Source organism: Cetorhinus maximus, chromosome 21, assembly GCF_964194155.1.
Source record: "Cetorhinus maximus chromosome 21, sCetMax3.hap1.1, whole genome shotgun sequence".
NCBI lineage: Eukaryota > Metazoa > Chordata > Chondrichthyes > Lamniformes > Cetorhinidae > Cetorhinus > Cetorhinus maximus.
In genome coordinates this window covers 88,982,594-89,002,873 of record NC_135899.1, presented here as the reverse complement: position 1 = coordinate 89,002,873, position 20,280 = coordinate 88,982,594, and the positions used below count along the sequence as shown (strand labels likewise).

The window sequence follows — 20,280 nt, the reverse complement described above, 5'->3', positions numbered from 1 at the left end:
GCTAGTTTAAGGAATGTTAAGGACAGTAGAAATACTCACCTGGTCCTGCTCTGGTCTCGGGCCCGATTCCCCTCACTCTTTAAGGCCACTGCTCCTCTTGAGTTATCAAATGCTAAAAGCACCCCTCTTTCTTTTCCTCCCCAACTCCCTTAATCACCCAACTCCCTAGCACTCTATTCTAAGTCACACTAAGTTATTTGGCTTTATATGCTAAGAGAAAGGCTAGCTGACCCAGTTAGAGAGGAACCAGTTTCAACTGCTTCTTTAAGTCCAACTGATCATTCAGTGGAGACTTTGCTTAAGGCTGGGAACCTTAGAATTTGAACTATAGAGTTCAGTTACATGCTAATTACAAACAAAATTAGATTTTTACAAAAAGATTTAAAAAAAAAGACTCCTTACTCACCATCCACCGGTATCCAGTCCTGTACTTCTTAGGCCTTACCAACCAACTTACGGGGCTCTTGTGATGTCACTTTAAATTTTATCTGTAAACTTCTGGCTCTCTCTCTCTCTGAACTCCGCTGCTTTATGGGGTTCCCCTGTAGCACAGTAACAGCCAGCTACTGGAGCCAAACTCCAATTTAAGCACTCTAACGCAGCCCAAAGCAGCATTCCAGTGCAGACAAAAGCAGCACTGAAGATGGCCAGTTTTTAAGCTCCCTGATTCAAAGCTTCTGAAAATCTGTTTAAGCCAGTTATCTAATTAACTAGTTGCGGCTCCAAGATGATCCTGTAAACCCCTGATTAAAGCTGGACTACAACTCAACTTCTCCCAACCCAAAGACAACTTTTAGTTAATTGCTAAATTTAAAAAAAAACTAGACTTTAGATAGAAATTAACCCTTAAACTCCCTCACTCACCAAACTCCAACTTAAGCACTCTAAGGCAGCACAAAGCAGCACTCCAGTGCAGGTAAATCCCATGGCACAAGAACTGGGAGGTACTCCAGAATCTTGGTCAACATATATCCCTCAGTCAAAATCACCAAAACAGATTATCTGGCCATTATCACATTGCTGTTTATGGGTGCTTTCTGCACACAAGTTAACTGCTACATTTCCTACATTATAACAATGATTACACTTCAAAAAGTATTTCATTGGCTGTAAAGCGCTTTTTTAAGATGTCCTGTCGTCATGAATGGTGCACTCTAAATGCAAATCTTTCTTTCATTTAGAGGAACATAATGGATTTCCCTTTTAGGGTAAAACAAATAATTTTTTAAAATATCATCTTCTTTTGCAGGTATAAATTAGTACTGGGGTTTAGTTGGTGGCAGCCCTCCTGTAGCACACCCAAATGATCTCTCGGCATTTATAAACAGAGACAACAAATGCTGGCATAATTTAAGTCTGCAGGGTCATCACAACTGAGCTTGATACTGTTCTCAGCTTATAACCACACATGTACTTTCCAACTGGGATCACATAACAGAAGAAAGAAGTGATTTTCCCCATGTTAATTAAGGGTACCAAAACCAATTATAGCTCCCCGATTGTCATTCCATTTAAAGTCACAGCACAGATTGGGAATCATACCTTCTGATCTATGGGGGTTAATTACACACTCATTTTGTCAACTGACCTCTCAGTAAAATCTTCATATAACACAATTACTATTAGTAATTTGGCAGTACAGAACTTGAGTACTGCTAGAAAAAAAGACATTTTTTGTCAAAGCTTTTCATTTTGCACTCATCTGGACAATTCACAAGAATACCACATGTAATGGGGACAACAATTTATACTGCATGAGAAGAGAGTGCTGATTGGTTGGCAAGTGGACTCGATTGGTAGAGGCATTGTCACGGAGAATGCACCAGTTAATGGCGACTGAGTTAACTGCCAAGTATTGTTTAAAATTTAAACCATGCGGCTTGACTCTGATTGGTCAAGGCATTGCCCTAAGGAATAAACCAGCGAATGGTTGTCTGTTATTTTTTATAGCTGAAACGGTCGCAATGTGTGTACAAGTTCTTTCTGTCTGCAAAGAACGGGGCCCTGTGTATTAATATATGTAGCTTCCAGTACATGCAAATGTGCCACACAGAGCCTGACTGACAATCTTAAATTGGTTGTCAGCATAATTCTTAGCAAATTGAGGATTATTTAGCAAATGCAGTGCAATTGCAGAATCACATCTAATGTTGGACACTGTTTTGAGTTTTGCAAGCATGGGCTGGTTGGGTACGGTCTGTACTTTGCCTGATGTGAACAGCGACTGGGACATGCTGTTTGATACGATTCACGAGTCTTTGGGACTTATGGTCTACATGCCTAGCATCACACTGGCACTGAAATTTCTATACCACATTACTTATTTACGTGACAGGCTTGACAGCAGCATCCTCTTAGTGGCGCATACCACTTGTGTTGCTACTGCATAGTAGCAGTGTGAAATAGCTAGCCTCACCCGTTGCTCAAATTTTTGAGATACCTTGGCCTTCCAGGGCAATCTGAGGTAGACCAGGCACTTTTCAGGGCCGAAAGTGGCGGCCTTGGGTCTGTTCTTGAGCTTGCGCAACATACAATGTGAAATGATCTGATCAGGTTAGTCATTATTTCGCAGGATGTTTTTGATGCGCCTTATTTTGGCATCAAGCTTGCAATAATGAGCAAATGGCTCAGGCCCTATTTACGAGGTTGTCGATAAGGTCAATCTTATAGCCCACGGAACTGTAAGAATCCCAATGTGTATACTGACCAGTGAAGGTAGGCTTGTGGTAGACAGTGGTAGAGAACCCAATGGCAGATTTCTCAACTAGTACGTCAAGAAAAGAGAGTTAATTTGTCTGCTCCATTTAAAAGGTGAACTTGAGCGTAGGATGGAGCCCATTAAGACATGTAAAGATATTATTACATGCAGCTGCAGATTTAAACATAACAAATGTGTCATCCACATATCAGAAATATGCAAGGGGTGGGAGGTTAGGTGTCATTCCATCGAAGACACGTTTCGCACAGAACCCAACAAAGATGCTTGTCAGAGTTGGACCTAGAGGAGATCCCATGGCAGCATCATCTATTGGGGCATACATGGTGTCATTAAAATTGAACTCAACTGTGTGAGTTGCCGAGTTCATAAGTTCGATGAATACTGATTCAGGTAATGGTGGTGGGTCTAGATCACCCTGATATAGTGCTGCAGCACAAATATCTATGGCTTCCTTAAGTGGAACATTGGTGATTAGGCTAGCAATTACAAATGAGCACACGGACACAGCATTGCTTTCGATATGCAAGTCCTGTGTGGTCTTCGCAAATGCGAAGGAATCCTTCACTGTGCGTGGAAGATTTGCTCAAAACTGGTTGTAACAATTCGCCTAACCATTTGGCCAATTCTTGATGTGCAGGATCAGTCTTGGATGAGATAGGACATCACTTGTGTGTGTCTTGGGCAGCACATACATACGCAGATGCAGCGAGCTACGAGGGCGAACTCCGTCATACATATCAGATGGCAGCTCATCGCTCTTATTCAAGTCCAGCAAGCATTTTTTTTTCAGCTTATTTCCGAGCAAGGCAGATCCAATGGATACGAATTTGGACCTGTCATTAAGAGTGGCGTTCATTTTGTTGATATAGTCACGCTTCTTAAGGATGACTATTCCCGTGAATTTAGAAGGGTAAGGGACGATTTGATTGAACTTTTCAAAAGATAATGGGGAACAAATAGGATAGAGAAATTATTTTCGAAGCAAAATACTACAGATGCTGTAAATCTGAAGTGAAAACAGATAATGCTGCAAATACTCAGATCTGGCAGCATCGGTGAAGAAAGAAACAAAGAGTTAACATTTCAGGTCTGTGGCCTTTCATCAGAAATTATTTCTGATGATTGGGGAATCTAGGACTAGTGACATCATATAAAAATTAGAAGCAGCCCTTTCAGAAATGAAATTAGGAAATCTACTCAAAAAGCGTGGCAGAATTTCCATATTCCCTTTTTGCAAACAACAATTGATGCTATATCAATTGTTAATTTTAAATCTGAGATTCATGAGAACTTTATTAACAAAGGTATTAATGGACATGGAGCAATTTGGAGTTAGGTCACAGATCTGCCATCATCTAACTGAATGAGGGAACAGGCTCCAAGGGCTAAATGGCCTATTCCTGTTCCTATGTTCTAAACATTTTTCTGCAATAACTGCATTTTGTCTCTCTGCTCAATAGCAAAACGAAATCTTAATAATTTCCTCATCTTACAATATCTATCAATATAATTCCACTATGAAATTTGCAGTTATAATGCATTCATATATAATACTGGAACTAGTACAGCTCCCTCTAGTGAGGAAGAAACTAAATTTTTAAAAGGGTAACTTTTTTCAAACTTAACATGAAGGCGGACACCTATGCTGGGGTAATTTTGTGGATACTGGTAGTGCTCTGGTGCCTTATTTGGGTGATCCTAGACACAGAATCACTAGCCTGTTCGACCATGCCAGACGCTACACCCAAATTTGATTATTTTCTCATCTAGTGACCATACACTCATTTCTAACAGGGGTTTCTGGAAAGCCCAGAAATACAGTTGCTAATGTACTGTTCTGGTTGCATTAGTGGAGAATACAGACAGAGCATTGAGCCTTGAGCCTTCTTCGTCTTGATGGCTCTGCACCACAAAGTGCATTAAGCAACTGAGCTAAAGAACCTTACTGCTCCCAACAGCTTGTATACAGTATATATTTTCTATCTCCCTCCATGATATAACATTTGATGAAAGATTGATTTGACATGACTAGGAATCAAAGTAAAATGACTGAAGGTAAATGGCAGTTTTTAAAACTACAAATTGAGAAATCCTGATGAAGACGAAGTTCCAAAGTGCAGGGATACCATCAAGGTTAAAGGAGTAAGGGAGAAGTTTTTAAAAAAAAAATTCATTCGTGGGATGCGGGGTTGCTGGCAAAGCCAACATTTATTGGTCATCTCTAATTCCCTTTGACAAGGTGGTGCTGAGTCATCGTCTTGACAACTGAGTGGCCCCTTTCAGAGGCAGTTGTTGTGGGTCTGGAGTTACACACAGACCAGATAAGGTAAGGGCTTGATTTCATGAGTGAAGTAGATGGGCTTTTATGGCAATCGCCATTACAGATATGAGCTTTATATTCCAGTTAGAATTTAAATTCTCCAGCTGCTGTGCATATTAACATATGAATTAGGAGCAGGCGACCAATCGGCCCTTGAGCCTGCTCCTCCATTTGATCTGATTGTGGCCTCAACTCTACTTTCCTGTCTACACCCTATACCCTTTGACTCCCTTGTCAATCAAGAATCTTAGCCTTAAAAATATTCAATGACCCTGCCTCCACTGCTCTCTAGGCAAGAGAATTACACATACTAACAACCCTCAGAAAAAATTTCTTTTCATCTCCATCCTTAATGGGAGACCCCTTATTGTGTCCCCTAGTTCTAGTGTCTCCCATAAGAGGAAACATCCTCTCAGCATTCAGCCTGTCAATTCCCCTCAGGATCTTATACGTTTCAGTAAGATCACCTCTCATTGTTCTAAACTCCACTGGATACAGGCTCAGCCTATCCAAGCTTTCCTCACTCCCTCATCCCAGGAGTGAACCTTCTCTGAACTGGTTCTAATGCAATTATATCCTTCCTCCAGTAAGGGGACAAAAACTGTACAGAGTACTCCATATGTGGTCTCACCAACGCCCTATACAATTGTAGCAAAATTTCCCTGCTTTTATATTCCATTCCCCTTGCAATAAACGTTAACATTCCATTTGCCTTCCTAATCATTTGCTATATCTGCATACTAACTTTATGTGATTCATGAACCAGGACACCTAAATCCCACGGTACCTTTTTAAAAAATTTATTCTTTCGCATCTCGTGTGTCGTAGGTGTCGCTGGCCAGGCCAGTATTTGTTGCACACCCCTAACTGCCCTTGAACTGAGTGGCTTGCTAAGCCATTTCAAAGGGCAGTTAAAAGTCAACCACATTGCTGTGGATCTGGATCACATGTAGGCCAGATCGGGTAAGGACGGCAGGTTTCCCTTCCTAAAGGACATTAGTGAACTGGATGGGTTTTTATAACAATTGATGATAGTCATGAGTTATCATTACTGAGACCAGCTTTCAATTCCAGATTTTATTAATTGAATTTAAATTCCACCAGCTGTGGTGGTGGGATTTGAACCTGTGTCCCCAGGGGATTAGTCTGGGCCTCTGGGTTACTAGTTCAGTGACACTACGTCAACACCTCTTCTGCTGAGTTTTGCAATCTTTCTCCATTTAAATTGTATACTGTGTCATGAAACTATTTTTTTTTCCCATTATATTATTGTGGTTTGTGGGTGTGAGTGTGGTTGGTTGTCTGTATAGCTGATTTAATTGAATTAGAGTCAGATAGACTGCAAGCTTGAAATTATCAAAAGAAGTTAGGGGTAAAAGGTATTTGAAATGCTAATGAGTAAATACGGATGAGCTTAGCATGGAGAGTGTGAAGGAAATTTGCATTTTTAGATAGTGAAGAGTTGTTTGGATTTCAAAGGGATGATAGGATGCTTACAGCTAACAAGATAAGAAAGGCTAAACAGTGTGTTTATTTTTCCCAAAGGTACTGACCATATTGGCAACATGAAAGGTTTTTATATTATGAGAAAAGTAAATTTCCAAAGACATACAGAACAATGGTATTTACAGATTAAAGAGAGAGAAACATATATAAAGAGAATGGAAGGCTATGTTGTGGGACCATGTAAGATCTAAAAAGATCGTGTAAAACAGTGTTAGAAGCCTCCAGCCACATCTGCAGAAGTCTATGTCCAGTAACCAAAGGTGGAGCAAAACCTTTGGAATTCCACTGGAAACCCACTGACTGGGTGCTGTGGTAAACTTGCTGGCTTGTTTATTTAAATTTAAAATCTATTTTGGACTGATGCCTTAAAGGGGATGTGTACTTGAGAGTCAGGTTAATTTGGAATTTGGGGGTTTGTTATAGTATTAAGTAACTAATCCTGTGTATGTGCTTGAAATCTTTTCTTTTGTTAAATGTTTTAATTTAGTTTTTAAAATCTCTAAAGTTATTAGTGGACCCATTATTTCTGAATTCAGTGCACAAATCTTCTCATAATAAATACAAATTGCAAAGCCGTTGTGATAGCGCGGCCAAGTTTCCCTTGTGGATTTGGTCTGCCTGGCACACATCTGCCTCTTCATAACAACAGCTTTTTTATTCTTTCTGCCAAAGTGGACGAGTTCACATTTTCCCACATTATATCCCAACTGCCAAATATCTGCCCACTCATTTAACGTATCTAAATCCCTTTGTTTATGTCTTCCTCATAATTTACTTTCTTAACTACCTTTGTGCTATCTGCAAATTTAGCAACCATATAGTTGGTCCCTTCATCCAAGTCATTTATGTAGATTGTAAATAGTTGAGATCTCAACAATGATCCTTGTGCCACTCCATTGGTTACAGCTTACCAAACTGAAAACGATGCATTTATCCCTACACTCCGTATCTGGTTAGCCAACCAATCCTCTATCCATAATAATATGTTACCCCCTACACCATGTGCCCTTACCTTTGACGTCGCATCTTTTCAAAAGCCGTTTGGAAATCCAAGTACACCAAATCTACAGATTCTCCTTTATCCACGTTACTTGTTACTTCCTCAAAGAACTCTAATAAATCAGTCAAACATGATTTCCCTTTCACAAGATCATGTTAAAGCAGCCTAATCGCATTAAGATTTTCTAAGTGCTCTGCTATAACCTCCTTAATAATAGATTCCAACAACTTCCCTATGACAGATGTTAGGGTAACTGCTTTCTGTCTCCCTCCTTTCTTGAAAAGTTACATTTGCTATTTTCCAATCTGATGGAACCTTTCCAGGATCAAGGGAATTTTGGAAAATTAAAAACAATACACCTATCATCTCTGCAGCCACTTCTTTTAGAACTCTAGGATGAAGTCCATCGGGTCCTGGTGACTTGTGGTGGAATGTGAACTCATGCCTCTGGATCATTAGTCCAATGTCTCTGGATTACTAGTCCAGTAACATCACCACTATGCTATTGCACCCGCTGAGACAAGGAAGTCAAAAAGTAGTGATTGAGTGACACCACATGAGAGTTTTAAAGCTTGTAAAGAAAAGGAGAAGGGAGGAGGGGATGCCAAGAGTAACTCGAGTAGGAGGTGGTGTGACAGAATAGTATTTGTACCTAAAAGAACTGCCCAAGTAACAAGGATTCTAAACTTTTCACGTCACAAATAATAGTGCAGGGTAAAGTAGTACTTTACATTTATAATGCTATAAATTTGTTTATAAAGCTTACTTCTTCAACATCTTCATCAAGTTGTTCGTTTGGATCAATTTCTCGCACCAGGTCCTGCAGCTTCTTCTTGCTTAAAACCTGAACATACAATTAGAATAAAGATGCAGAAAATTCACATTAAGGCTTTTGAGTTGACAAATGGTAAACCATTAGGGTGGGTGGGGCAGGATCTGTACAATATACAAATGTGCCCACAAGATATTTCCCTGCTTAATTAAGAGATAAATACCTGTGGTTTAGCATATATCATACATGAACTAATGTCTCAGCCTGCTCCTTCACTTAATCATGCAACATGTGATGTATATATTTCATAACACAAGTACATTTTCCAATTTTACTTGCTTCTTTGCTCATACACTTCTTATACCATCTTTTATACCATGTTTAATCTTGTACATTTCTATTTGAACAGTTGGTGTCAAGAAACAACTAAACTTAAATCTGTGTTGCAGATTTTCAAGTTCCAAGTTAAAGCCTTCACTAAAAGACCCAGTCCAAGTTAAGTTCCATTACAATAGTTGAGACGAAAAACCCTTTGCCCAATTTATTATCTGTTTCTGCCTGTGAGCTAAGTATTAAAAGTTAGCAAATACAAATAGAGGACAAGCGCGCACACACACTGCATCCAAAACATAATTTTTTGTTTTAGTCGTTCATGGTATGCAACTGTCGCTGGCTAGGCCAGCATTTATAGCCCATCCCTAATTGCCCTTGAAAAAGTGGTGGTGAGCTGCCTTCATGAAACGATGCAGTCCACGTGGTGTAGGTACATTCACCTGTTTGGGGGGGCGGGGGCAGGGAGAGTTCCAGGATTTTGACCCAGGGACAGTGAAGGAACGGCAATATAATTCCAAGTCAGGATGATGTGTGGCTTGGAGGGGAACTTGCAGGTGGTGGTCTTTTCTTGAATCTGCTGCCCTTGTCCATCTAGGTGGCAGAGGTCATGGCTTTGGGAAGGTGCTATAGGAGGAGGCTTGGTGAGTTGCTGCACTGTATCTTGTAGATGGTACACGGTGCTGCCACCATGCATCAGTGGGGGCGGGGGAGTGAATGTTTAAGGTGGTGGGGATGGGGTGCCAATCAAGCAGGCTACTTTGTCCTGGATGGTTTCGATCCTGAGTGTTGTTGGAGCTGCACTCATCCAGGCAAATGGAAAGTATTCCATCACACTCCTGATTTTGCCTCGTAGATGGTGGACAATCTTTGGGGAGTCAGGAAGTGAGTTACTCATGGCAGAATTCCCAGCCTCAGACCTGCTCTTGTAGCCGCAGTATTTATATGGCTGGTTCAGTTAACTTTCTGGTCAATGGCAATGCTAAGGATATTGGTGGAGGGTTCAGTGATGGTAATGCCATTGAATGTCATGTGGAGATGGTTAAATTTTCTCTTACTGGAAAATGGTAATTGCCTGGCACTTGTGTGGTGTATTTATTTGCCCCTTATCAGCCCAGACCTTGCTGAATGCAGGAACAAATTTCGTCAATATCTGAAAAATGCAAATGGTGCTGAACACTGTGCAATCATCAACAAATATCCTCACTTCTGACCTTATGATGGAGGGAAGGTCATTGATGAAGCAGCTGAAGATGGTTGGGCCGAGGACACGACCCTGAGGAACTCCTGTAGCAATATCCTGGGGCTGAGAAAACTTGCCTCCAACAACCACAACCATCTTAACTTTGTGCTAGGTATGACTCCAACTAGTGGAGAGCTTTTGCCACATTCCTATTTATTCCAATTTTGTTAGGGTTCTTTGATGCAACACTTAGTCAAATGCTACCTTGATATCAACAGCAGTCACTCTCATCTCACCTCCAGAATTAAGCTCTTTTGTCCAAGTTTGGACCAAAAATGCACCGAGGCCAAGGCAAAACACAAACTGAGCATCAGTGAGCAGATCAGTACTACTTGGTAACATTGTTGATGACACCTTCCATCACTTTGCTGATGACTGACAGCACTGATGGGGCAGTAATTACCGAATTGGATTTGCCCTTGTTTTTGTGGACAGGGCATACCTGGGCAATTTTCCACATTGCTGGGTAAATACCAGTGTTGTAGCTATACTGCAACAGCTATTTCTGAAGCACCGGTCTTTAGTACTACAGCCAAGATAGTGTCAGGACCCATAGCCTTTGCTGTATCCAGTACATTCAGCCTTTTCTTGATAGTGCGTGGAGTGAATCAAATTGGCTGAAAACTGTCATCTGTGATGGTAGGGACCTCAGGAGTAGGCCTAGAGTGATCAACTCAACGGGCTGGATTTTACCGTCGGCGAACTGGGGGGGTGGGGGGGGGTGGAGCGGGGCTCGCTCGCTGACGCGTAAAATGACGCGCGGTGACGTCGGGCAGTACTCCCGACGTCATCCCGCCCCATTTAAATTTTCAGGAAGGCGGGGGCACAGCAAAATCAGCTGTGGGCCCGCCGACCTGTCAATGGCCAATTGAGGCCATTGACAGAGCCATTAAAGTAATTAGTGGACCTGCCCGTCAAATGGCGGGGCGTAGAAAAAACATGAAACCTCATCCACAGGTGGGATGAGGTTTCATGTAGGGTTTAAAAAATTTTAATAAAGTATTTTTGGAAATTATGAACATGTCACATGAGGGGATATGTAAGGGAAATTAAAAATATATATATTTTTTGAAAGTAGAGGTGATCTCCCTGAGGCAGCACTTAGCCTCAGGGAGATGAATACGCTCTTTTGTCCGCATGGGCAAAAGAGCGTACTCTCTATTTTTGGCATTCCCTCCCGCCTGCACAGGAAGCGCATAGCACTTCCGTGCGGACGTCACGCTGGGCGGGCCTTAATTGGCCCACCCACGTAAAATGGTGCCGTGCCTCAGATCGTGGGGGGGCGCCCATTGGAAACGCGCCCATCCATCAACCTCCCACCCCCCCCACTGATGGTGGGGTAGGGGGTGGGGGGAAATTCAGCCCAACATGTCTGGCTGAAAAGGTTGCAAATGCCTTATCTTTTGCACTGATATGCTGGGCTACCCCATCATTGAGGATAGGGATGTTCTTGGTAGCGGCTCCTCTGGTTAGTTGTTTAATTATCCATCGCCATTCATAACTGGATGTGGTAGGATTGCAGAGCTTTGATTTGACCTGTTTTTAAAATTCTTTCATGGTGTAAGCATCACTGGCTGGGCCAGCATTTATTGCCTATCCCTAATTGCTAGGTCATTTCAGAGGGCATTTTAAGAGTCAACCACATTGCTGCGGTTCTGGAGTCACATGTAGGCCCCACCAGCTAAGGACAGCAGATTTCCTTCCCTGAAGGCATTAGTAACAATTGACAATGGTTTCATGGTCGTCGTTAGGCTCTTAATTCTAGATTGTTTACTGAATTCAAATTACACTGGGATTTGAACCCAGGTCCCCAGAGCATTACCCTGGATATCTGGAGTACTAGTCCAGTGACAATACCACTACACCACCGGCAATTATGGATTGCTTAGCTTTGTCTATAGCTTGCTCCTTCAGTTCTTTAGCACACCTGTAGGCCTGTGCTGCAGTTTCATTAGATTAGCATCACAGAGTTATTAGTTACTCAAGCCGGTTTGCAACAATGGGTTAAGTTTCCCAGTTCTTTGCCAAACAGGGAGTTGAAAACATGTCACTCTCTCCCTCGCATAAAAACGCAGCCTCCGTATCAGCGAGCTGTATCGTGAAAATGGCAGCAGTCATTAAGATAGCTGTACCCACTATCATTTCATCCTTATATCTGAAGGGGAGGGTTAAACTCTACAAAGAAGAAAATACTATAAAGATTCAAAATAAAATGGACAGCAAAAAGTAAAACATTTAAATCTTAAAACTACAATACCTGATTGCCTTCTGGACTCATACGTCCCCCCGAGCCTGGTGTTCCAGGTATCTTTACCACAGCAGTGCTATTAGCCATTGTATTTGGAGGTGGTATACTGGATGGATCAGGTTTTATTGAGGGAAAATTTGTCAAATTTATTAGAGCTGCAGGTCCAAACTGGTTCATAATCTGTTGGGCTTTGGCCTTTAAATCATTAAGTTTCTCCAAATCCTGTTTCTGTTTGGGATTGTGGGGGCCGGGACCAATCAGCTGTTCAAAACATAAAAGAAAACATAATTTTGAAATGCAGTCTTTTACGAACATTTAAACACAGCTAGCTCTAGATCTATGTTTTAGTTTGTTAAGCATGTTCAGGTTCTGAAAAATTAAAATTACACTATTTTAGCAGTACCCTTCTTCCCAAACTCACGAGGCTGTAAATGTAAATCAACATTAATATATCAGTATAGTATTCAGAGGCTTTGCTCTCAGAGTGAATTTTACAGAAATCCTAAACCCCATTTACAATTCATTTACTGTATTACAGCAGTCATTTCAGCTGAAGTATATAAGCCACTGTCCCAAAGACAAATCATGCAAAAAAAGTTAAGTATTAAATTATACGTACAAAGTTATGAGCAAGCATAAAGCAACATTGTAAAAAGCTTACGAAAACTTGGGAAAGGATGCCATTTTTGGGTTAAATTATAGCATATTTCTTCAGATATTCATTAGGATCAGAAATGTGTTTCATTGCCAAGATTTCTTTCTGTTAATTTGGAAAAGCCAAGAAAATCACCCTTCCATGGTTTTTCTCCCTAAGCGTCCAACCCCAGTTCTAGATAAAAAAGTAAAAGCGCTCATCTGTGCAATCAGTGGAATTGGCAGGAGGCTGACTTAACTGCTATAAAAAGTGATTAAAGATAATAAAATATTCAAATATTGCCTCAACATGAAATGTGACTGTAGACTATGCCCACTTCAGAAGATGTATTAATGAGCGAGGATCCCAAGATTGACATCAGAAAGGCAGTGTAATATTTGAGAAATCTAGCAGTCCTTGACCACATGTTACATTGCAATATTAGCAATTCCTAAAGGGTCTCGTGAAAGTTTGGACTATTTGACATTATAAGGATGACATTTCATGTGAAAAGAGTATATTAAAGACAACATTACTGAAGCTTTGTCTGGCTGAGCAAAATTTGAAAATGAATTGAAATACTGTAGAAAGAATTGGAAATCCAAGCATAGACAGCGTACGAAAGGATGTTTTCCAACATTTATTTATAATGTTGCCCATGGTAACAATGGTGCACTGTTTTTATCTTACACTCAACTCAGAATACATTTGAATCAATAACTCCCCAACCCCTTAAAACAACTCATCAGCCCTTGTCATGGAAAAATATCAAGTAGCTTGGCAACTGTTGGGCTCACCAGATTATTATTTTTCAAAGCTAACAATTTTTAACAGTTTTTTCAATAAGAAGGTTTTATTAGTAACTTCAAAGCAACAAATACTACTTGTAGCAGGAAAGTTGACCCAAAGTGCTTCGATCTTAGTGACAGAATTACATAGACCCCTTTATGTGTTGACAGGTTTGAAAACCAGTCAAAAAATGATCATACAAGAGGTAAAATTCTCTCTGGGAGTACTTTTTTAAAGCATGACATGATCCAATTCAGCACAATCAATTGAAATATCAACACGCATGGGCTTTCAGAATTACTTCACAAAATTTTAAACTTACTAGTTCTTAACTGTGTTGAACCTTAGTACCATGAAGAGTTCCTGTGTGTGCGCCTCAGACCCTAGCTCAGGAGGCAGTTAACTGGCACCATGCAGCAGCCACAGACTTCACAGTCATATTATACTGATGGTAAAATAATTGCATTGCAAATACTGTATTGCAAATCATCAAAATACTGGTAGTCTTTTCACTCTCTCTGGATAAATAAACCTCCTTTGTCCAAATAAAGTGCCTCAACATCTTTTTATCCCAACGTTTTGATATATAAAAGTGTGTGGATTCCAGCTTTTATTTCTTGGCACCCAAGAGTGTTTTCACTCAGGTCCCCAAATCCCCAAAGCTTGTTGAATTTCTTCAGTTCAGCCCGAATTCTAGCTAAGGTGGAATTAAAAGCGTAACAATTAAGATCAGCAGCCCTGGGCTTAGGATGAGGAGAGAGGCGAGGGGCGAGGGGGAAAACAAAAAAATCCAAGGCTCTTGTTTGCTCTCTTGGAAGTATGCCAAGAATTAATGTGTAGTGGGGTAAGGGCAGAACTGGGTTCAGATAGGACATGCCCCATGCCAAAAAGACTGCCAGCATTCTTCAGCAAAAGCTCACACAGGAATACTGCCTACCTGGGTGAGGTTATGGAGTGCACTGGTATACATTGATCCGCACTCTAAAAAGGAGTCAATACCTTTAGGGGAGGAAAGCAATTGACAAGAAAACCAGAGTGTGTTTTCGCAATCGCTGCCTGGTGTGTGCAATACAAGGCGCCATAAACAAATGTTATACGCATGCTAGTCAGTACCAAAGTGCCAATGGACATACTGCTGCAAAAAATTTAGTTAAATAAAGGTTTGTTTAGTTTTCACATGCAGGAGCAGGTAAAACATGTAATTAAGGGGTGCACTAGTAAACAGCTGATACATCAGTTGCCTACAAAGTCAGTATTTATGCCCCAATTGTGCAACCCGGAAGATACTTACACAGAATGATTTGGCATAATCAAATTAGCAAGGTTTATAATAGTGAAGTAACAATGTCTCATCTTTTACATATCGTGATAGTTTGGCACCTTGTAGTACTGGGCGATCCCAAGCTCCAGCTTATTTCACTTGCTTTATCATGTAGACAGATCCCTTAAGTTGAACATGCTTTAGCTTAGTCATAACATAAATGCATTAAATAAAATGCCCCAAACATTCAAAGTGTCTAAATCACATATTGTGTAAAATATTGAATGATTGGCTTTTTCTTCCATAACCGAGGGAAGACTGGTTTCTAATTTGACCCCCCCGCCACTTAAATTTATTGTATTTCTGTGCTTAATTTAGAAACCAAATGATTGCAACTATCTTAATAGAATTCAAGTATTTGTTTCTTTAAGTAACAAACAAGTTGGAGTTTCATTTGTTGTATAGGAAGCACAAATCAATATGGCAAAAATTTCTCATGTTCAAAAATAAAATCACTCACTAGCCACCCCAAACACAAGCATATAATTTTGTCAGCAGATAAAAGCAAATAGGTAATCAACACTTCCATTTTATAGGAGACCATACAATTTACTGAAAACAGTCACTGGAGACAATTAACAATGCTTTTGCCGAAACTAGACATTGGAGCAACGTTCTACGTAGTTAGTAGAAGTTGTTTCAAGCCTGCAGCTGGTTAATCATACGTCAACTTCTAAATGATAGGCAACCCCAAGCCAAAATTAAAATAGAGTACTTTTAAATACATGAGTTAATGTTAATCTATAGCAACATTCGAGCTATTGTGTATATCAGTCCTTTAGAGCAGGTCTAAGTCAATACCTCATTTAGGTTCTGAATGAGAAAGTTATTTTACTGAATTATCCCATTTACTGAAATGTCCCAAAGTCAGACATTGTTGCACTTAAAGCTTTTAAATCATTTTTTCAATAATTTGTTTAAAAACTTTATTAGACAATGTGTACGTGCAAAGAACTGATCGAGGTGACATCCGAGAAAGGTATTTAACATCATATATCATATGATATATATTAGGGTCCCAAAGTGGTAACAAAGGAATGACTAATGAAGCATGATACTACAGAATTAATTCAAGAAGCTAAAGCAAAAAACAAAAACAAAAATACCTGGAAAAACTCAGCAGGTCTGGCAGCATCTGTGCAGAAGAGCAAAGTTGACGTTTCGAGGCCTCATGACTCTTCAACAGTTCTGTTGAAGGGTCATGAGGACTCGAAACGTCAGTTGTGCTCTTCTCCGCCGATGCTGCCAGATCTGCTGAGTTTTTCCAGGTATTTTTGTTTTTTGCTTTGGATTTCCAGCATCTGCAGTTCTTTGCTTTTAATTCAAGAAGCTGTTCTGCAATACTGGCTTACATATTGCAGAGCAGAAAATCCACTTTGTATGCATAGTTATTTTTTATAGGAGTGGTTTACAAGTGTCCCTAGCTGTTATGCTTTTGGATTAACTGAAGCTGTGTATGTACACAGCAGCAAAAAATGAGCACACTGTTCTGTATGGTTGGGTTGCCAGCAGAGGTTTCTGACATGTTAATTTTGGAAAGCACGTTTGCTTTGATACACCAGCAAAAAACTTCCTCTAACTAGGTTCAAGATCCTGAGAGTCAGCAGTAGAACCTTGTACAATATTGGCAAAGCCAAGCGGTTGTCAGCAGCAAGGTGTTGTAAGGTAAAGGTAGTTTTGCACACACTGCTAAGTTTAGGAATATGTTTATTAAATTTAGGGTGATAGGACTATTCAATAGATTTCACCATTGGGTACACCATACATTTTAGAATTCAGAAATATTCTTTGCATTTGAACAAGAATTTCCCCTTTGCCCAAGCATTTTAATAGATCTATACACTTATAAAGCAGTGGCATGTATTTTAATGATTAATTTGTATTATGTCTAATTTTCTTATTGCTTAGAGTTAAAGGGGATCAGTCAGTTATTTAAGGCAGCGAGTAGCAGATTGTACAGATCAGAAAGTCCCGAGTTTAATTCTCTGACATGGCTGAGGTTGGAAAATTCAATCTGGTTAGCAGTGGAGTGCTAGGGAGGGAAAAGTTAGTCAGAAGGCAGCTCACCATAACCTTCTCAAGGGCAATTAGGGATGGGCAAGCCAGCGACGCCCACATCCCGTGAATGAATAAAAAAAATTCTAACCACAAAGCATCAATCTGCACTGGAAATATATGCAGGGGAGCTTCGGGAGTACTGGATTGGCTGACGCTCACAGTCTAGCCTCAGGTGAATCACCGCTACCATTGCGGCAAAGTACCTTCAGAAGGGGAGAAAAATGAGCAAAAATATACATAAAAATTTTTTATAAGATGGTCATTTTGTAGCTAACTTAGATACAGCCTCAAAAATGGCGATTTCCTATTGTACTCACATTGAACATTTGCAAAAAAGCTATTTAATCCCCATTGTCTAGAAAGCAAAATCAAATGCAAAACCCCTGTCCATATTCTGCTGCTGCATTCTCTCATGCCAGTCAAGGCCAACTCAGGCACTACTTACTGCTATCTGAGAGTCTAGATCTTTAATCACATCAGCTACTGCTGTAGGCCCAGATAATGAAGAGTTCATTGTGACATGCTGCCTGGAAACAAACAGCAAGGATTAAGCCACATTAAGATTAACTGAATTTATGTACCACGAATGCTTTTTAAAAAGTGCCTTAAAACAACAAATTAAATATCCTAAAAAGTAATGACACAGGGTAACACTAAGTGTAGGATTAATTCACCAAAGAATGAGCTTGAGGGCAATTCCTAGATAACAAACCACTGGTTGAGAATGATCTTATGATGAAGATGAAATCAAGTACATTTTTAAAAAAAGGATTAAAATTTCCTTAGAGAGATGTGGCTTTCCCAGCCAAGCCCTGCTTCTAATTTTCTTATGACTTTCACACTATGTTGTAAAGAGGCTAACTACAGTATTTGGCCACAATAAAAACATTTTTCAAATGAAAAACCGCAGCGGGTGTTGAACTTAATAAATGGAGGGCCTGTTGGTAGGGTTTAATAACTGCTTTTAAAGCTAGCAAGTGAAAAGTAGAAAAGTTTAAAAATCTAAGTCTCAGGTTCAATTCTAGCCCATGTTGACTTGGCCAATGTTATTTGAGGTGGATGCCCGTCATAATTGACCTTGGTATCCACAGGCCTTGGGGTTGTTGGCAAATTAACTAGGGCTTCCCTTTCCATCAGCTCACCATTTCATGACTGGAGGAGCATGGGTGAAGACAGGTCAGGCTCACCTGAGTAACCTGCCGCCTCGGCAAGGCAGTGGAAGACCACTGCTGCCCAAGGTGCCAAACCCCAGCAAGATTCATTCCTCTGTAACAGGAGTACGGAGAGAGGGAAAAGTAGACTCCTCTGAGAGTGTACAAACACATAAAAGCTAAAGTAAGCTAGCAGGCTCGAAGGGCACATTGGCCTACTCCTATTTCCTACTCTCCATGTTCTAACACATTCAGTGCTATTTTCGTTGCAATTACATTGGACCTTCAAACATATATATGTTTTCTGCTTGTCCTAAGCATCTGCCAGCTCTTAAGCAAAGCACAACCATTTAAAAGAAAGGCTTGTACTTATATAGTGTCTTTCATGACCGCAAAACATCCCAAAGCACTTCACGACCAATTAATTACTTTTGAAGTGTAGTCACTTTTGTAATGTAGGAAACGGCAGTCAATTTGCACACAGTAAAATTCCACAAACAGGAATGTGATAATGATCAGATAATTTAGTTTTGTGATGTTGAGAGATGAATACTGGTCAGGACATCAGGGATACCACCCCCCTGCTCTTCTTCGAAATAGTGCCAAGGGTTCTTTTACTTTCACCTTAGAAAGTAGACACGGCCTCGCTTAATGCCTCATTCAAAACAGCCACCTCCAACAATGCAGCACTGAAGTTTCAGTGTAAGTTTTTGTGCTCGAGTCTTTGGAGTAGGATGTCAACTCTCAAACTTGTGACTCAGGCGAGCATTACCCACTGAGCCATGCCTTTACAAAATGGGAATTTCACACAAGTCACACCAACCCCCACCAGTCCAGTGCCTAAAGAAAGAGAGTGTAGGTTTGTAGGTTTAATTATTCAGACATTGCAAACTTATTGAGTGATGGTATCGAACTTGAATATTGTTGAAAACAGAGATGAGTTACTGAAGCTTTTCGTCTTGCACTCATCAGGACAAATACAAGAACGTCAAATTTCAGACGATCACAACAATTTACACTACAGGAGAAATGGGTGCTGATTGGCTGGCAAGTTGACGCTTATTGGCAAAGGTGTTGTCATGGAGAAAGCAAGCGGGAGCTATAGGCTCATCAAGTTCCTGGGTAATTTAAAAAAGGCACAAGGCTTGACTATATTCCTTTTGTTTTGCAGAGAATCAATCCCTGTGTATGAATGTATGTTGTTTCTAGCAAGCGTAAACGAGCCACGTTAGGAGATCGACTAACCATCTTAAATTGGTTGTTAGAGTAGCTGTCAGCACACTCAGGATTGTTCAGCAAATATCGCCCAATTGCGGACCACATCTAATAGATGTTTTGTTTTTGTTTAGGACATAAACAATAGAAAAAGGGCCAACCAGAAGTTAATTATAGGGGTGTGTAGATTGTTGCTGTGGTTCTGGTCTCAAATAGGATTTGAGTTTTATAACAAGCTGGTGCAGAAAAAACATCTCTTTTAAGCAGAATTCACTTGAATTTGTGCGTATGCTGGCTAAAGGAGTTTAAAGCTCTTACTAACTGAAGGACTCCTAATAGAGAGTCAGATATCTAGGGATAGCCAAGCTTGGGGTGCGGGGGGGGGGGGGGAGGAGGGGGCCTGGAGTGGAAAAAGAGAGGGTGTGGAAAAAGAGTGAGGGTGTGGAAAAAGTGAAAGAGAGAGAGGGAGGAATAGAGAGGTGCAAGACTTCAGAGTTAAAGAATATTAGAACAGGAGAGTTCTGACACGAGGTTGCTACACGCAAGGCGTTAGCAACATCTGCGTTGAACTTTTACAACAGTGGGACGGTTGGAGAAGATTTGAAGGGACAACCTAGCCAAACATGTGTGGAAGGCCCAAAAATTGCAGCCCACAAGAACCTTTGAAATAGTACTCAGACCAAATGATCCAATTTTTGATAGTTATCTGACTTGAGTTATTGGGGGTGTAAGTCAAATGGGTGTAAAGGAAAGTTGAGTTAAGTTTTAAAAAAATTAATTCACGGGATGTGGGCTTCGCTGGCTGGGCCAGTATTTATTGCCCATCCCTAGTTGCCCTTGGGAAGGTGGTGGTGAGCTGCCTTCTTGAACCGTTGCAGTCCATGAGGTGTAGGTACACCTACAGTGCTGTTAGGGAGGGAGTTCCAGGATTTTGACCCAACGACCCAGTTCTGCTAAGATATAAGCACCTTTGC

General features: G+C 40.6%; 1 protein-coding gene and 1 long non-coding RNA gene across 5 annotated transcripts in view; both read right to left on the bottom strand.

Moving 5' to 3' along the window:
• The window catches only part of taf12 (TAF12 RNA polymerase II, TATA box binding protein (TBP)-associated factor), a 32,427-nt gene that overhangs the window by 11,337 nt on the left and 810 nt on the right, over positions 1 to 20,280 (bottom strand). The window contains exons 2-4 of one of the 4 annotated variants that reach the window (XM_078567405.1): positions 17,386 to 17,463; positions 12,148 to 12,399; positions 8,312 to 8,389 (exon numbers count right to left, since the gene is read on the bottom strand). In XM_078567405.1, coding sequence (XP_078423531.1) covers positions 8,312 to 8,389; positions 12,148 to 12,399; positions 17,386 to 17,454 — 399 coding nt within the window. In that variant the 5' untranslated portion in view covers positions 17,455 to 17,463. Of the gene's footprint in view, positions 1 to 8,311; positions 8,390 to 12,147; positions 12,400 to 17,028; positions 17,133 to 17,385; positions 17,468 to 20,280 lie in introns of those variants that run through there. The other 3 variants (XM_078567404.1, XM_078567406.1, XM_078567407.1) reach the window with 3 other exon arrangements.
• Positions 2,223 to 2,546, bottom strand: LOC144695423 (uncharacterized). The gene is made up of 2 exons (XR_013579968.1): positions 2,471 to 2,546; positions 2,223 to 2,422 (listed from the first exon to the last, which is right to left on the bottom strand). It is a non-coding gene; the product is annotated as an uncharacterized LOC144695423 (long non-coding RNA).